This window comes from Capricornis sumatraensis, chromosome 23, assembly GCF_032405125.1.
Source record: "Capricornis sumatraensis isolate serow.1 chromosome 23, serow.2, whole genome shotgun sequence".
NCBI lineage: Eukaryota > Metazoa > Chordata > Mammalia > Artiodactyla > Bovidae > Capricornis > Capricornis sumatraensis.
The window spans coordinates 8015044-8030569 of NC_091091.1; the positions used below are offsets into that span (position 1 = coordinate 8015044).

The 15526-nt window shown below is 38.1% G+C and overlaps 1 protein-coding gene across 2 annotated transcripts in view; it reads right to left on the bottom strand.

The window, feature by feature from the left end:
- Positions 1-15526, bottom strand: part of PRKG1 (protein kinase cGMP-dependent 1) — a 1398992-nt gene that overhangs the window by 218222 nt on the left and 1165244 nt on the right. For both annotated transcript variants that reach the window (XM_068961335.1, XM_068961334.1), the window contains exon 7: positions 9330-9424. In XM_068961335.1, coding sequence (XP_068817436.1) covers positions 9330-9424 — 95 coding nt within the window. The remainder of the gene's footprint in view (positions 1-9329; positions 9425-15526) is intronic.

Below are 15526 nucleotides of genomic sequence, written 5' to 3' on the forward strand. Positions count from 1 at the left end.
GATACTGGAGTGGGTAGCCTATCCCTTCTCCAGGGGATCTTCTTGACCCAGGAATCGAACCAGGGTCTTCTGCATTGCAGGCGGATTCTTTACCAGTTGAGCTACCAGGGAAGCCCTGAAGGTTTGCTGGCAGCCTCCAGAAGCTAGCAGAGACTCTTCTTGAGAGCTTTCAAAGGACATAAGTCCATGGTGATGCTGATTTGAATCTCCGGAATTCTTTTTAAATATAACATATTTTGTCTTAAGACACTCAATTTGTGGTAATTATCAGGGCCACCCTAGAAACCAATACTGAGAAATTATCATAGAGTATGGAATGGATGAGAGGTGAGCAAGACTGGACACAATGACCAATTAGAAGGACCTGCAGTAACCCAGGTGACAGAGCATTAATCAGAACTAATCAGCAGTGGCCATAATCAGAAGAGTGGCAGTGAGAGCGGCAAGACACAGGTGATGCTGAGAATTACCGAGAAGGTAGAATCAATAGGGTTAGTTGTCCATGATGAGGATATTTGGGAAAGAAGAGAGTCAGGGATAGTTTCCAAATGTCTGGTTTGAGAAACACTTATTGGAATAGGATCACTTGAAAGGAAGAGACTTGGATGGTGGTAGAGAGAAAATGAATTCAGTTTTGTCTCAGAGCCATAAGAATTGATGCTTTTGAACTGTGGTGTTGGAGAAGACTCTTGAGAGCCCCTTGGACTGCAAGGAGATCCAACCAGTCCATCCTAAAGGAGATCAGTCCTGGGTGTTCATTGGAAGGACTGATGTTGAAGCTGATACTCCAGTACTTTGGCCACCTGATGCGAAGAGCTGACTCATTGGAAAAGACCCTGATGCTGGGAAAGATTGAGGGCAGGAGGAGAAGGGGACAACAGAGGATGAGATGGTTGGATGGCATCACTGACTCGATGGACATGGGTTTGGGTGGACTCTGGGAGTTGGTGGTGGACAGGGAGGCCTGGCATCCTGCAATTCATGGGGTCGCAAAGAGTCAGACATGACTGAGTGACTGGACTGAACTGAACTGAACATCTAAAGTAAATAAGAGATGTCTACCAAGTAGATGTGCCTATAGACATGTCTAACTCCAACTCTATTGTGGGTTCAGAGTTCAGGAAAAAGCTTGGGGATGGAGATGTAACAAGAATGATATGACACTTTGGGATTCTTCCACAATATTATTGAGCACACTCTCTAATTTCCTATTTAATCTGTAAATCCTCAACAACGAAGAAAGCTGAGACCAGAGAACTGAGGGAACTAGTTCTTTTGAGGCCACTGCTCTTTTCAACAAGCCAAACTCAGATATCCCTACTTGTCCCATCTTATGGATGAAGGAGTGATACTAATAAAGCAATTCTGGCTCCTCCCAATCAGTTGTGCTGAATGAAACTGGCCCTAAGTACTGATAGCTTTTTAGCTTTGGACCTTTTAGCCACAAATCCAGGACAACAGGAAAAAAATCCCACTAGACATTCTGTTACATTTTTCATAGGTAATCCATTATAATCCTCCAAAAGAGTAATTTTCACTAAATTTTCACATGTTAATCATAATCCTTACCACACAAAAGACAAAGAAGTAAAGAAAAGGAAAACCCTCAAAGTCTCAGGTGCAGGAAACCGAGAGGAGAGGAGACCTATGGTTAGAGAAATGAGCTGGGACTTTGGCAGAAGAGCTCATGAGGGGCAAGTGAAGGAGTCCTGCTATGCGCCAATCAAGACCGCAGCTGGGATGGAGCCCTATATAAGTCCTGGAATCCTTCTTCACACAAAACACAGGTTTTAGATACAACTCTGTGTGTTGTTACAGGTAATCCTCAAAAAAGGTTTTCCTTGAGAAGAAACAGAAACCCAAACCTGCAACTGAAAAATCTAAATTCTTTCTATTCTGTCTTCATGGTACAGGGATGGGCTCAGGGAAGGAAAACACTGGCGGAAGATACAAAAGAGGCTTGAATGGTATCTAGAGTATTCCATTTCCAAATCAGTAAATAAGAATCAGACTCAGATGCTGCAAAATATTATCATGTTGTGTCCAAGATTTGTTATAATTTGTATTGCTATTTTATTAATTTTTTAAAAAGCAGATTAAGAAATGTTAGTTAACTCCTAATATTGATGTCTGTTAAACTGGCTTAGTTTATTCATTTTTAAAAAATTTAATTGTAGGATAATTACTTTACAATATTGTGTTGGCTTCTGCCATACATCAACGTGAATCAGCCACAGGTATGCATACGTATACCTGAACCCACCCCCCCGTCCTGAACCCACCTCCCATCTTCTACCCCATCACACCCCTCTAGGTTGTCACAGGGCACTGGGCTGAGCTCCCTGTGTCACACAGCAAATTCCCACTTGCTCTCTATTTTACATATGATAACGTACATGTTTCCATGCTATTCTCTCAATTTGTCCCACCCGCTCCTTCCCTCACTGTGTCCACAAGTTTGTTCTCTATAAAACAAAGCCCTCAGAATGGGAGAAAATAATTGTACATGAAACAAGAGACAAAGGATTGATATACAAGCAGCTCACGCAACTCAATACCAAAACTATAAACTACCAAATCAAAAAAAAAAAAAAAGGGCAGAAGACCTAAACAGACATTTCTCCAAAGAATACATACAGACGGCCAACAAACTCATGAAAAGATGGTCACCATCACTCATTATTAGAGAAATGCAGATCAAAACGGCAATGAGGTATCACCTCGCCCCCCTCAGAACGGCCATCATTGAAAAGTCTACAAACAATAAATGCTGGAGGTGATGTGGAGAAAAGGTTTATTCTCTTTTGTATTAACAAGGGAGGGCCTGGCCTGTGGCCTAGGTGTTCAGAATGATAGACAATAGTTGGGATAGTTCCTGGAGGGAGGAGTCTTGCTGACAGAGGTCTGCTATCAAATACCACCATTTAACAGAGTGGCCCATGGCTGCATTTGGCAGCCAAGGTTCTGTTCCAGTTGAAGAGGCCAAATCTCAAGAGAATCAGAAGCTGTGACCTAAGGAAACTTAGGCATCATCTACTTCAACTGGCTCAGTTTACAAATTCAGACCCAGAGAGATTAACTGGCTTGCTCAGTTAGTGGATGATTCAAAATCTAATGCTTATGCCAATTCTACCAAGTGTTCTAAACTTGAGTCAAGAAGTAGCAGAACATTCTTGGGAATAGCAATGCTGATGATAAAAAGTAACAATGATGGTGGTGGTGGTGATGATAGCTAATATTTTTGAGCACTGATCTAAATTCTAAGTACTCACTTTAATGCTTTATAAATGTCCACTTGATTATTCCTCGCAACAACCCGCAAAATTAGGCAAAATCATCATCTCCACATAAGATCAAAGGAGAACCTCTCAGGGACTCAGAAGGACAGAGTGGATCCCAATGAAGGCAGTCTGACATTTGAGCTGGAACTCATAAGCATATGCTGTGCTGAAAACTCAAGTGTTAGGGGAAGGGGAGGATGAGAGAGATGGGCCAAGTGGGAGATCAATCTTTTCTCTCTCAGGTTCAACTAGGGCTTGTATATTTCCCATTACTACAGATGCAAAGTGTGTATTTGGCTTAGAACTTGACATCACCTGATGCCAGTGTGAATTCTACATGATTTTAAGTCAGGTAGAGATCCTAAAGCAGTGATATCTCAGAGTGTAGAGGGATTGACTTACTGGACTATACCTGAAGTAAATTCCCCTAAACACAATTTTAGTTTTCATGTACATAAAGAAGTACTTCTGAAAAGAGTAAAACATTTTGCCCTCTGGTGTAGAAAAACCATTATCACAGCAAAAAAATAATGCTTAATCCAAGCTATACTTGAATAATTCACTTTATGTCGACCAAAAAAAAAAAAAAAAAAGGAAAGCAATAAGTAAACCAAATTTTTCTAGAAATGTGATTCTATTGGTTAGTGAATGTCAATAATGTTGACTAAGGATAGCTAGATTTACGACTACTGTTCTCCATCCAAAAAGAAATGAAGCTTGTTAATTCTAGAGAGAGAACTACCATATCATAGTGGGGTTCTGGAGTTGGGTTACTGAGGTTACATTTCAGCTCTGTCATTCAACTATATACTGTGTGTGTTTAATCAATCTAGTATTGCTATTGCTGCTGCTGAGTTGCTTCATTCGTGTCTGACTCTTTGTGACCTCATAGACTGCAGTCCATCAGGCTTCTCTGTCCATGGGATTCTCCAAGCAAGAATACTGGAGTGGGTTGCCATGCCCTCCTCCAGGGGATCTTCACGACCCAGGGATTGAATCCACGTCTCTTATGTCTCCTGCATTGGCAGGTGGGTTCTTCACTACTAGCACCACCTGGGAAGCCCCAATACTAGTATTTGGCACTCTTAAATTTAAAAAGAATGGTCAAGGGTTAATTTCAATATTACCAATTTGTCAATACTGATCCTTGGAACATCCTCACTAAAATAAAACAAAAATTCCTAGTACACATAAAATTTATTTGTGAAAAAATGAAAATCTGAAATGCCATGCTACACCAACATAGAGAACGCTAACAAAAAAGTTTGTCTTCCATGGATAAAAATCATAAGGTTTCCAAAGAAGCATAGGTATTACTCAAAAGGATATATACACAGCTGCTCAAAAGACTTTATATCCTAAAGTTACATAACTTTTTAAGTTATTTGCAGGGAAACAAGTGAAACAAGTCAATCTGATTTGTGAAAAGTCAGAATTTCTCGTGTGAAACATTGAAATTCAAAGAAAAGATCAAAAAAGAACACAGACATACAAGGAAAACCAGGTTAGTAACTAGAACATCAAAACATTAAAATGCCAAAAAATAATCAAAACAAGGAAATAACAAGGGTAAAACTAATAGGCTTTCTTCACTGGAATCTAGTTACAGAGCTTTAAAGAGGTGTATCTGATTGACAGAAATCTCAAAATGGCAACTCACAGGTCAAACCATTTGCAGAAATGTTCTGTTTGATAGCAGAGCTATTTTTTAAGTTATAAAATCACATATCCTTTTCAGAATCCATTTTTTTCCTGTTTTTTAAAGCAGCACTGAGCTGGAGCTCGTAATTGCTCCCCTCACTGTATAAGGGTTTCTAGTTTGCACTGGTTTTACTCACCTTATTTTTGTTCCTTCATAATATATTACCAGCCTGCCATCTACAGTCAAGTGAGCTGATAAACTCTTGTTAGTGTTAGTTGCTCAGGCATGTCTGACTCTTTGCCAGACACATGAATTGTAGCCCACCAGGCTCATCTGCCCACAGAAATCTCCAGGCAAGAATACTGGAGTGGACTGCCAGTTCCTATACCAGGGAATCTTCCCGACCCAAGGGTTGAACCTGGGTCTCCTGCACTGCGGGCAGATTCTTTACCATCTAAGTCACCAGGGCTGGGACAAAGTGAAAGTGGTAGTTCCATTTGACTGTCTCCGAACCCATGGACTGTAGCCCACCAGGCTTCTCTGTCCATGGAATTCTCCAGGCAAGAATGTCGGAGTGGTAGCTACTCCCTTTCTCTAGGGGATCTTCCTGACCTAGGGATCAAACCTGAGTCTCCTGCATAGCAGGCAGATTCTTGACCATCTGGGCCAACAGGGAAGCACCTGGTAGATAAGCCCTTCAGTTCAGTTCAGTTCAGTCGCTCAGTCGTGTCCGACTCTTTGCGACCCCATGAATTGCAGCACGCCAGGCCTCCCTGTCCATCACCATCTCCCGGAGTTCACTCAGACTCACGTCCATCGAGTCCGTGATGCCATCCAGTCATCTCATCCTCTGTTGTCCCCTTCTCCTCCTGCCCCCAATCTCTCCCAGCATCAGAGTCTTTTCCAATGAGTCAACTCTTCACATGAGGTGGCCAAAGTACTGGACCTTCAGCTTTAGCATCATTCCTTCCAAAGAAATCCCAGGGTTGATCTCCTTCAGAATGGACTGATTGTATCTCCTTGCAGTCCAAGGGACCCTCAGGAGTCTTCTCCAACACCACAGTTCAAACCCATCAATTCTTCAGCGCTCAGCCTTCTTCACAGTCAACTCTCACATCCATACATGACCACAGGAAAAATCATAGCCTTGACTAGACGGACCTTAGTCGGCAAAGTAATGTCTCTGCTTTTCAATATACTATCTAGGTTGGTCATAACTTTTCTTCCAAGGAATCTGCAGTGATTTGGGAGCCCCCCAAAAATAAAGTCTAACACTGTTTCTACTGTTTCCCCATCTATTTCCCATGAAGTGATGGGACCAGATGCCATGATCTTCGTTTTCTGAATGTTGAGCTTTAAGCCAACTTTTTCACTCTCCTCCTTCACCCTCATCAAGAGGCTTTTTAGCTCCTCTTCACTTTCTGCCATAAGGGTGGTGTCATCTGCATTATCCACCATCAAATTAACTCAAGTCATGAAAGTGATCAATTGAAGACAAGTCATGAAAGTGATCGACTTCAGAAAGGACTGCAAGACTGAACATCATTAGGGAGCTTCATTTGTTCACTCACTCATTCACTCATTCAACAAATATACGTTGAGTTGAGAAGTCTCAGATACTGAGCTCAAATAAGAATATAAGCATTTAGGATTTCTTTTCATTAAGAAATTAGGCAGTCTTAGGCAGTCATAGATCTGGATGTATACCAACATGGATCTCATAGAGAGAACTGAGGATAAAACAATGGTGAATTTTAGGAAATGAAATGAGAAATTCTAAAAAGTGCTAACAATTTGCTAATAATTGCAGGGACCTCAAAGGATGAGAATTCCAAAGAAGGAGGGGGTGGTCAACAGTGTAAAAGTACGGCTGAGCAGTGAAGTATGGCTGAGTAAAGGAAGATAGAAAACAAAAATCATTCTAAGATATAAGTAGCACATTCCTGACATTTAAGAGGATATAAGTAGAGAAGGCAAATAAAGCCAGGTTGAGTGGTGAGAAAATGAGAGTAAGGGCATAAAAAAAGAGTTGAAGATAGGCTGGAGGGTAGTTGTAATGGGAAATGATGGAGTCGGGTAATAGAGATGGCCAGTGAAGAGGACTGAATATGTGCAGAGACAGATTTGGCACCAGATAGTTCACAAGAACAATCACATGCCAGAATGAATTCCATCTAGATGGAATCAGTCAGTCAGTTCAGTCACTCAGTCGTGTCTGACTCTTTGTGACCCCATGGACTGCAGCACGCCAGGCTTCCCTGTACATCACCAACTCCTGGAGCTTACTCAAACTCATCTCCATCGAGTCAGAGATGCCATCCAACCATTTCATCTTCTGTCGTCCCCTTCTCTTCCCGCCTTCAATCTTTCTCAGCATCAGGGTCTTTTCCAATGAGTCAGTTCTTCGTATCAGATGGCCAAAGTATTGGAGTTTCAGCTTCCACATCACTCCTTCCAATGAATATTCAGGACTGATTTCCTTTAGGATAGACTGGTTGGATCTCCTTGCAGTCCAAGGGACTCTCAAGAGTCTTTTCCAACACCACAGTTCAAAAGCATCAATTCTTTATTCTCAGCTTTCTTTATAGTCCAACTCTCACGCCCATACATGACTACTGGAAAAACCATAGCTTTGACTAGATGGACCTTGTTGGCAAAGTAATGTCTCTGCTTTTTAATATGCTGTCTAGATTGGTCATAGATTTTTTTCCAAGGAGAAAGCATCTTTTAATTTCATGGCTGCAGTCACTATCTGCAGTGATTTTGGAGCCCCCCAAATGGACGACCACTAACTTAAATTTTGATATCAAAGTTTGGTAACTTTTCTGTAAACCGTATCCCCAAGTTCACTTCTTGAGACACATTCTGGAAAAGTGTTTTCACTCTAAAACTTTCTTTAGTTTGCACCAAAATTCACTGACAATAAGTTACAAGAGAAAATCTGTCAATAATCAGTTATGTTTTATTTTCTGGTGTCACTTGCGATCTCAATCAGAAATTATTGAAATGTTTCTATTTCTTTGCCTCTGCTTGAAATGGACATTTTCCACAGAGGCATTTAATCCTGGACTAATGAAATCAGGTAATATTATTCTTGAGAATCCTCTATATATAATAATAATCAAGAGAAAGCAAGATTAAAATACAAATGGTATGTTTTTTTCAGTTTATATTAGGATGATGATACCTATTGCCTTTCTTTGTATATTCACATTGAATATGGTGTTTCTTTTAACTTTGCTATTGGAAATATCTAATGGAAAGTACCTGTTCATTAAATAGGGCTCAAACGGTCTCAGTAAAGAAAAAAGAAAATCAAATGCATTTAATTCTTAATTTTCATAAGGTAATGTGCCCTGAGTAAAATGACTTATCTGTATCTGTTTCAGTGCTATAGCTGTGAAATGGTAAGAGAGAAAATAAAACCTGCCAACTGATTGTGGTTTTAAAAATTAAAATTCCTGAATACTTTTTAGCAAAATGTTTATAATGCAGTTTCTTAAACAAAGGCATAATTTGGAATGGAGGCAAACCTGACTGTTCCAAATATTTTAGGAATTGTCCTATTGCTCTCTCTTTAGTATACACACCTGCACCTGGAATTTGATACAAAAATAAATGTTTATTGGTTATTAGTTATTCAAGTGCTTGATGTAACTTGAAAAGTCTCATAGATGGATAGATAAATAGACATATAATTGAGATGTGCTGCTTATTGGGACACACTGGTAGGTATCTGTCTTCTTGTCATGCATTCTATAAGACGCATGGTACAAAGTCAACTGGGTTTTTTCAGCCGTATACGGGAAGACATTCCAAATGCTTGCTGTTGAGTTTACAAGTAGAATTTCAGTGACCCTGCAGTCACACCTTTATGAGTCCAGCCTTTCAAGCCCATCCACAGAGACTGGGAATGTTCATTACCTTCCCTTGCAACTCCTCCTCTTCCTCCACCACCACAGCCAGAGATGACAGCCACCACCCAGAACCCCAGAGGTGACCCGCAGAAGGCTTCATTGCCTTCTGATGTGTTGTCTGTACAGTCAGGTTTAGGGATTTCAAAATTCTCAACCAGTCATCTTCCTATATGATTCCAAGTAAAACCGTCATACATAATAGGCTTTGCAGAGACTTCTCCCGATCTTTAAAGTCTTTATAGAGATTACAATTGAGGAGAATTGTTACCAAATCAAATGAAATAAAATAATTTATTACACAAATTAACCATCAATTCCAAAGCCTACCCAAACAGATTCTAAGTTCAGCTGGAAATGGGTAAAATTGGATCATCAAGAGTCTGTGTCTGATGATAGAATAAGAACTAAATACCCATTGTACTAGAAGTTCAATATGTTAACATTTATGTAGCACTCAACCAAAAACTTTGTAACATGTAATCTACTTACCCCTGCAAGGCTTTCTCTCCAAACCAATCTCCTTTTCCTAAGGTTCTAAGAAAGACTGGTTCTTCATTTGGTGAGTCTTCACGAGTGACATTAACCTAGAAAGAGAAACAATAAAAGCCTATATCCACTGCATACATACTGGATGATCAAATAAACACTAGTTAATGATGTTCACTTCATTTCTTATTTTTTTTTAACTTATCTGTATGAAGAGAAAAAGTACATTATCACTAGAGGGGACAAAGAATAGTATCACAAATTCCCATGCACTCCAGGAAATAACCCCCAAATATTTTGTCATACTTTGCAGCCTTTGTCCAGAAATAACAAATTATTCAGAAATTTGAATTTCACTCAAATCCTCTTCTCTACTCCCATTTCCAACTTCCTATGAAGCAATTCCTATGATGAATTTAATGAGAGCTCCTTCAGTCTTTTATCTGTGTTTATATGTATGTGTTTTAAAAATATATGAATAGCATAATACAGTGTGGATCATTCTGCTACTTACACTTATCTCTTAACATTTTAATTTTTCATACCAGGCTACTCTATGTGTAAATCTAGCTCATTCATTTTAATGTTTAAGTGTCTTCTTCCATCCCATATTTATTTATCAGTTGCCTTGCAAATGTACATTTATACTGTCTCAATTTTTTGGCTTTTTTTAACATACACCTTTATGTGTACATCCCAGTTTCTCTAGGATATGCTTATCTCTTTGCTAAGAAGAATCCTTCATTAGGATTCATTCAAAGCCTGCATCCAAAGGCCAATTATATTTTCATAAAGACTTCCTGCAGGTCTCTACCTTTCTATCATCCTCATCATCTACGTTTCATTCAGTAAGATTTCTTTTTTGAAGATATAAAAATGACATATATGTCTTTATTTTACCGCAATAAACAGTATGCTCATCAACGAAATGAGTATTTTTTGGCACTCTCTATAATTTATACTAAGCACTCAATAAAAAAAACAGTAAATTACATGAACAGAAAAGCTTCATTACTATTGTAACAAGATTTCTCTACCCATATAGGACTTGGGAAGCAAATGTATTTGTTGCATGAATGAAGTCCATGGAAAGCAAATGTATTTGTTGCATGAAGACATAAATGCAGTAAATTGTACCTCTGTGTTAATTCATTTCCCTCTAAAGCTCTACAAATATTCATAATACTGGCTACGTGTCGTCTAGAAAGGTTAAAACTCACCTTCCTGAAAAATGTAATGAAGTAGAAAAACTAATTTCTTGAGATAATGCCAGACACTTAAACACATTTAAAAATACTATGCTTCAAGTTTTTGAATTTAGAGATTGGATGTCAAAGACCAGAATTTTTGTAAGTATTAAGAAGGTCTATGCAAGGTAGAGGGAATTCAATTATTATTCTCCACTGATCCATTTGATTACTCCTCCATAAGGTGTTTCAAAACCATGGGAATGTGGTTTTTAACACTTACCACTAAGCTGTATCAGAGAGATATTCATTTGCATACTAATGTGGATTTCATGAATGTAAATGGAAATAAACGAGCCTAGTGGTTCTCAAATTTCTATGTGTGTGTATCTGTGTGTGTTGGAGCATGGTGGTCTTGTTTAAAATAAAGGTTACCGAACTCACTTGACTCTTATTCCTGAGGTTCTGAATGAATGGGTTTTGTAAATCTGCATTTCAAAAGATTAGTGTCTGACAAACATTGATACATTGCTTCATTTCTGAATCTCAGTTTGCTCTTCACAATGAAACAACTCAGAAAAATTGTTTCTGTCAATCCTCCTGGCTGTTAAAAATAAATCATGAACTAAGGTGTAATACAACATAGGTTAAGCTCATTAATTCAAATTAGATATAAGAACACCTATAACTGTATATTACCATTTGGGTAACACAAATGATTATAAATTCAAATTGGCAGACTTATGCAAGCCATGGAGAAATTTCAGTGAGTTTTGAAATGTTCTTTAAAAACATGTTAACTGAGGATTTCCCTGGTGGTCCAGTGGTTAAGAATCTGTCTACCAATGCACGGGACATGGGTTCTATCCCTGATCCAAGAAGATCCCACATGCTGCAAGGCAGCTAAGCCCCAGCGCCAAAACTGCTGAGCCTGTGTACCCTAGAGGCCCTGCTCTGCAGCAAGAAAAGCCACTGCAATGAGAAGCCTGTGCCCTCCAACTAGAGAACGTCCCACCTGCAGTGTATAAGTTCCTGCTCACCATAACTAAAGATAGCCTACGCACAGCGATAAAGACCCAGCGCAGCCAAACACACACACACACACACACACACACACACACACACACACACACACACGCAAAACATGTTACTGAAATGCTAGAGACATAAAAATGGTTCACTTACAGAATAAACCACTTTTTGCTTCTATGACAAATATGATAAAAATCTATCTCCTATAGTTCATATATGTGAAAAAATAAGCATCTCAAAGAGCAAGAATAAAAGTTTAAAAGTTGCAGTTTGCATAGTTTTTCTTTGTATTAGTGTGCTGTGCTGTGTGCTTACTTGCTCGGTCATGTCTGACTCTTTGCAACCCCATGGACTGTAGCCTGCCAGGCTCCTCTGTCAATGGGGATTCTCCAAGTAAGAATACTGGAATGGGCTGCCACGCCCTCCTTCAGGGGATCTTCCCAACCCAGGGATGGAACTCAGGTCTCCCACATTGCAGGGGGATTCTTTACCATATGATCCACCAGGGAAGTCCATATATATAGTGAATAATTCTAAATGTTTGCAGACACCAGTTATGAACATTTGCATCTTTAATTCTTAAAAAAAAAAAAATCAATCCGATGTAGAAAAAGTTATATTATACAGAGATAGCTTTCTAATCTTGATCCGTATAGTCTTTTTACCTAAACTACAAAGTACTTTACGGTCCACAAAACTGTAGAAGGGAACTAGTTAGGGAGCTTTAGAGATATTTAGTCTATTTGAACCACCTTGCCCCACAAATGAGAGAACTATCTCATTTGGATGTGTTTTTGCTGTGTGTTACTTAAATGAGAACATCAGTGAAGAGCATCCTAACTGTTAGCGCCCCCAAAAGTTGGTTCTTTTTTCCTTATTTTCCCCTTTGTTCCATTTCTCTCATTTATTTCAGAAATTCCATGCCTTTGATTGTAATAATCCCATATCTCAACTAATATTGAGATGGCAATATTCTTATTGCCATGAAGTACTTTTTAGAACAAAATCACTTTTAGTTCCAGGTAGATAAAAGAGGTATATATTTTTATATTCCCTTTACTTATATATATATATTAATTTTTCTATAAAACATATGCAAAGTCATAATTTAAAATTTTAGAGAATTTTTAAAATTATGTATAAAATTTTAAAATTAGGAATCAAAATAGAAATTAGATATCTTAAATGGGACACATAAATTTAAACTCAAAATCCAGAATCTTTTATTCATTGAAGAATGAATACAGAATAAAGCATGAATACAATAATATCAATGTATTCAACCAGCATGTTTAACGAAAAACAACTCCAGAACAACAACAAATAAATGTTTTTGTACAGATTCAGCAGGTTTTATAAGCAAAACAATGTTTGTTGTAAAGAAATATGGAAATCAAAGATATGTGGGGACAGACCCAGCTAGAGAATAGGGTTAAGTAAACATTTTCATACCTGTGTGATTAATACATTATAAAAATAAGGAGTCCCCAAATCAAAGCAACTCCCTTTTCAAGTAATGTTCAACACATATTGCTCAAAAACGGGTCCTATTATACCAAAAAAGTATTCCCTAATGTAAAAAACAAACAAACAAAACACTTTTAAGAGGTATATCTGATCATATAGGGCATACACAAGGAAAGAAACTTTTTCTGAGCTTGAAGTTTGCCTGCATCCCTTGAGTCATTAGTTAAATTCAGTTGGGTAAGATCTATGACTCCTATGAGTCTGACTGACAACTGAATCTTTTGTGCAACACAGAAATGAATTCGAATCTCATTCACTATATGCCCACCCCCTCCCACAAAACATCTCTGGTGAAACTTATGTTCATGATTCTCTTTCTGGTACTTCTAATTTAATGAATGTCTGTGCATGTACTCACATGCACCTCATTCCATGCGTAAATACCATATGTTTACTTGGTTTTAAACTTACTATAAATATCATGCCACACATATCCTTCAACTTGTTTCTTTTGATCAGCATTCCATTTGACTTATCCAATTCATCCATGTTAATATATGAGGCTGTAGTTTATTTCCTGTTTGTATAGTATGCCATTATATGAATATTACATAACTTATTAATTCTTATGTATATGTGAGTTTTTCCAGGTTTATGTTGTTATATTTTAGTTTTGCACTATAACGACATTACTCATGAATATTTTTGCATGTCTTGTTGTAGCCATGGGTAAGTGTTTCATTAGGATCACTACTTAATGAATGAAGAACATGGTTATGAAGTACATGCATCTTCTCTCTTTCACTAGGTATTGACTAGTCTTGTTACAAAGAAGTCACAACAACTTATTAATGCATTTCTACCATCAGTGAATGAAAGTTCATTTTGTACTACACTGTCATCAACACTTGTTGCTTTTACTATCCTATGGGCCATTAGTATTTTTTGTGATATATCTGATTATGATTTTTGCTGATTTTTCCATTGAACTGATCGTCATTTTTATTGATTCATAAGACTGTAGTTTATCTTTTTATTGTGTTTATGATACTTCACACCAAACTTATTAATTTAAATGTGATCATATTTAACCACACTATTCCTTCTTGATTATGCTTTAGAATACTCATCTAAGAAATTCTTCCCTATTCAAAATGATAGAAATATTCTCCACATTGTCTTCTGTTTTTTTTTCTAGTTTGTTCTTTTACATTCAGGTCTTTGACTTTTCTGTACACTGTGATCCAGTTTTGTGTATTGGAATCTACGTTACCAGTGCTGTCCCAAATCAAGTTTCCATAGATCATGGATCTTTATTTGAGGTCACTATTCCTATTCTGACAAATTTACCTAGTTCTTAATAGAATTAAGACTACATTTGCTTCATTACTTTAGCCTTACAATGAGTCTTTATATCTACCTAAAGTAATTCTCCCCAACATATTCTTCTTCCTTTGAAATGTTTTAGCCATTTTGGTCTTTTGCTAGTGTCTTTAAATAATATTTGCTTCTTAAACAAACTGAATACTTTCTTTTTGTTGTTGTTTTCTTTTTTATTATTTTATATTTTATTTTACTTTACAACATTGTATTGGCTTTGCCATACTTCAACATGAATCCGCCACAGGTGTACACATGTTCCCAATCCTGAACACCCCTCCCACCTCCCTCCTCGTACCATCCCTCTGGGTCATCCCAGTGCACCAGCCCCAAGCATCCTGTATCCTGCGTCGAACCTAGACTGACGATTCGTTTCATATATGATATTATGCATGTTTCAGTGCCATTCTCCCAAATCATCCCACCCTCTCCCTTTCCCACAGAGTCCAAAAGTCCGCTCTACACATCTGTGTCTCTTTTGCTGTCTCTCATACAGGGTTATTGTTACTATCTTTCTAAATTACATATATATGCGTTAGTATACTGTACTGGTGTTTTTCTTTCTGGCTTACTTCACTCTGTGTAATAGGCTCCAGTTTCATCCACCTCATTAGAACTGATTCAAATGCATTCTTTTTAATGGCCGAGTAATACTCCATTGTGTATATGTACCACAGATTTCTTATCCATTCGTCTGCTGATGGACATCTAGGTTGCTTCCATGTCCTGGCTATTATAAACAGTGCTGTGATCAACATTGGGGTACATGTGTCTCTTTCAATTCTGGTTTCCTCGGTGTGTATGCCCAGCAGTGGGATTGCTGGGTCATAAGGCAGTTCTATTGCCAATTTTTTAAGGAATCTCCACACTGTTCTCCATAGTGGCTGTACTAGTTTGCATTCCCACCAACAGTGTAAGAGGGTGTTCTTTTCTCCACACCCTCTCCAGCATTTATTGCTTGGAGACTTTTGGATTGCAGACATTCTGAGTGTTGTGAAACGGTACCTCATTGTGGTTTTGATTTGCATTTCTCTGATAATGAGTGATGTTGAGCATCTTTTCATGTGTTTGTTAGCCATCTGTATGTCTTCTTTGGAGAAATGTCTATTTAGTTCTATGGTCCATTTTTTGATT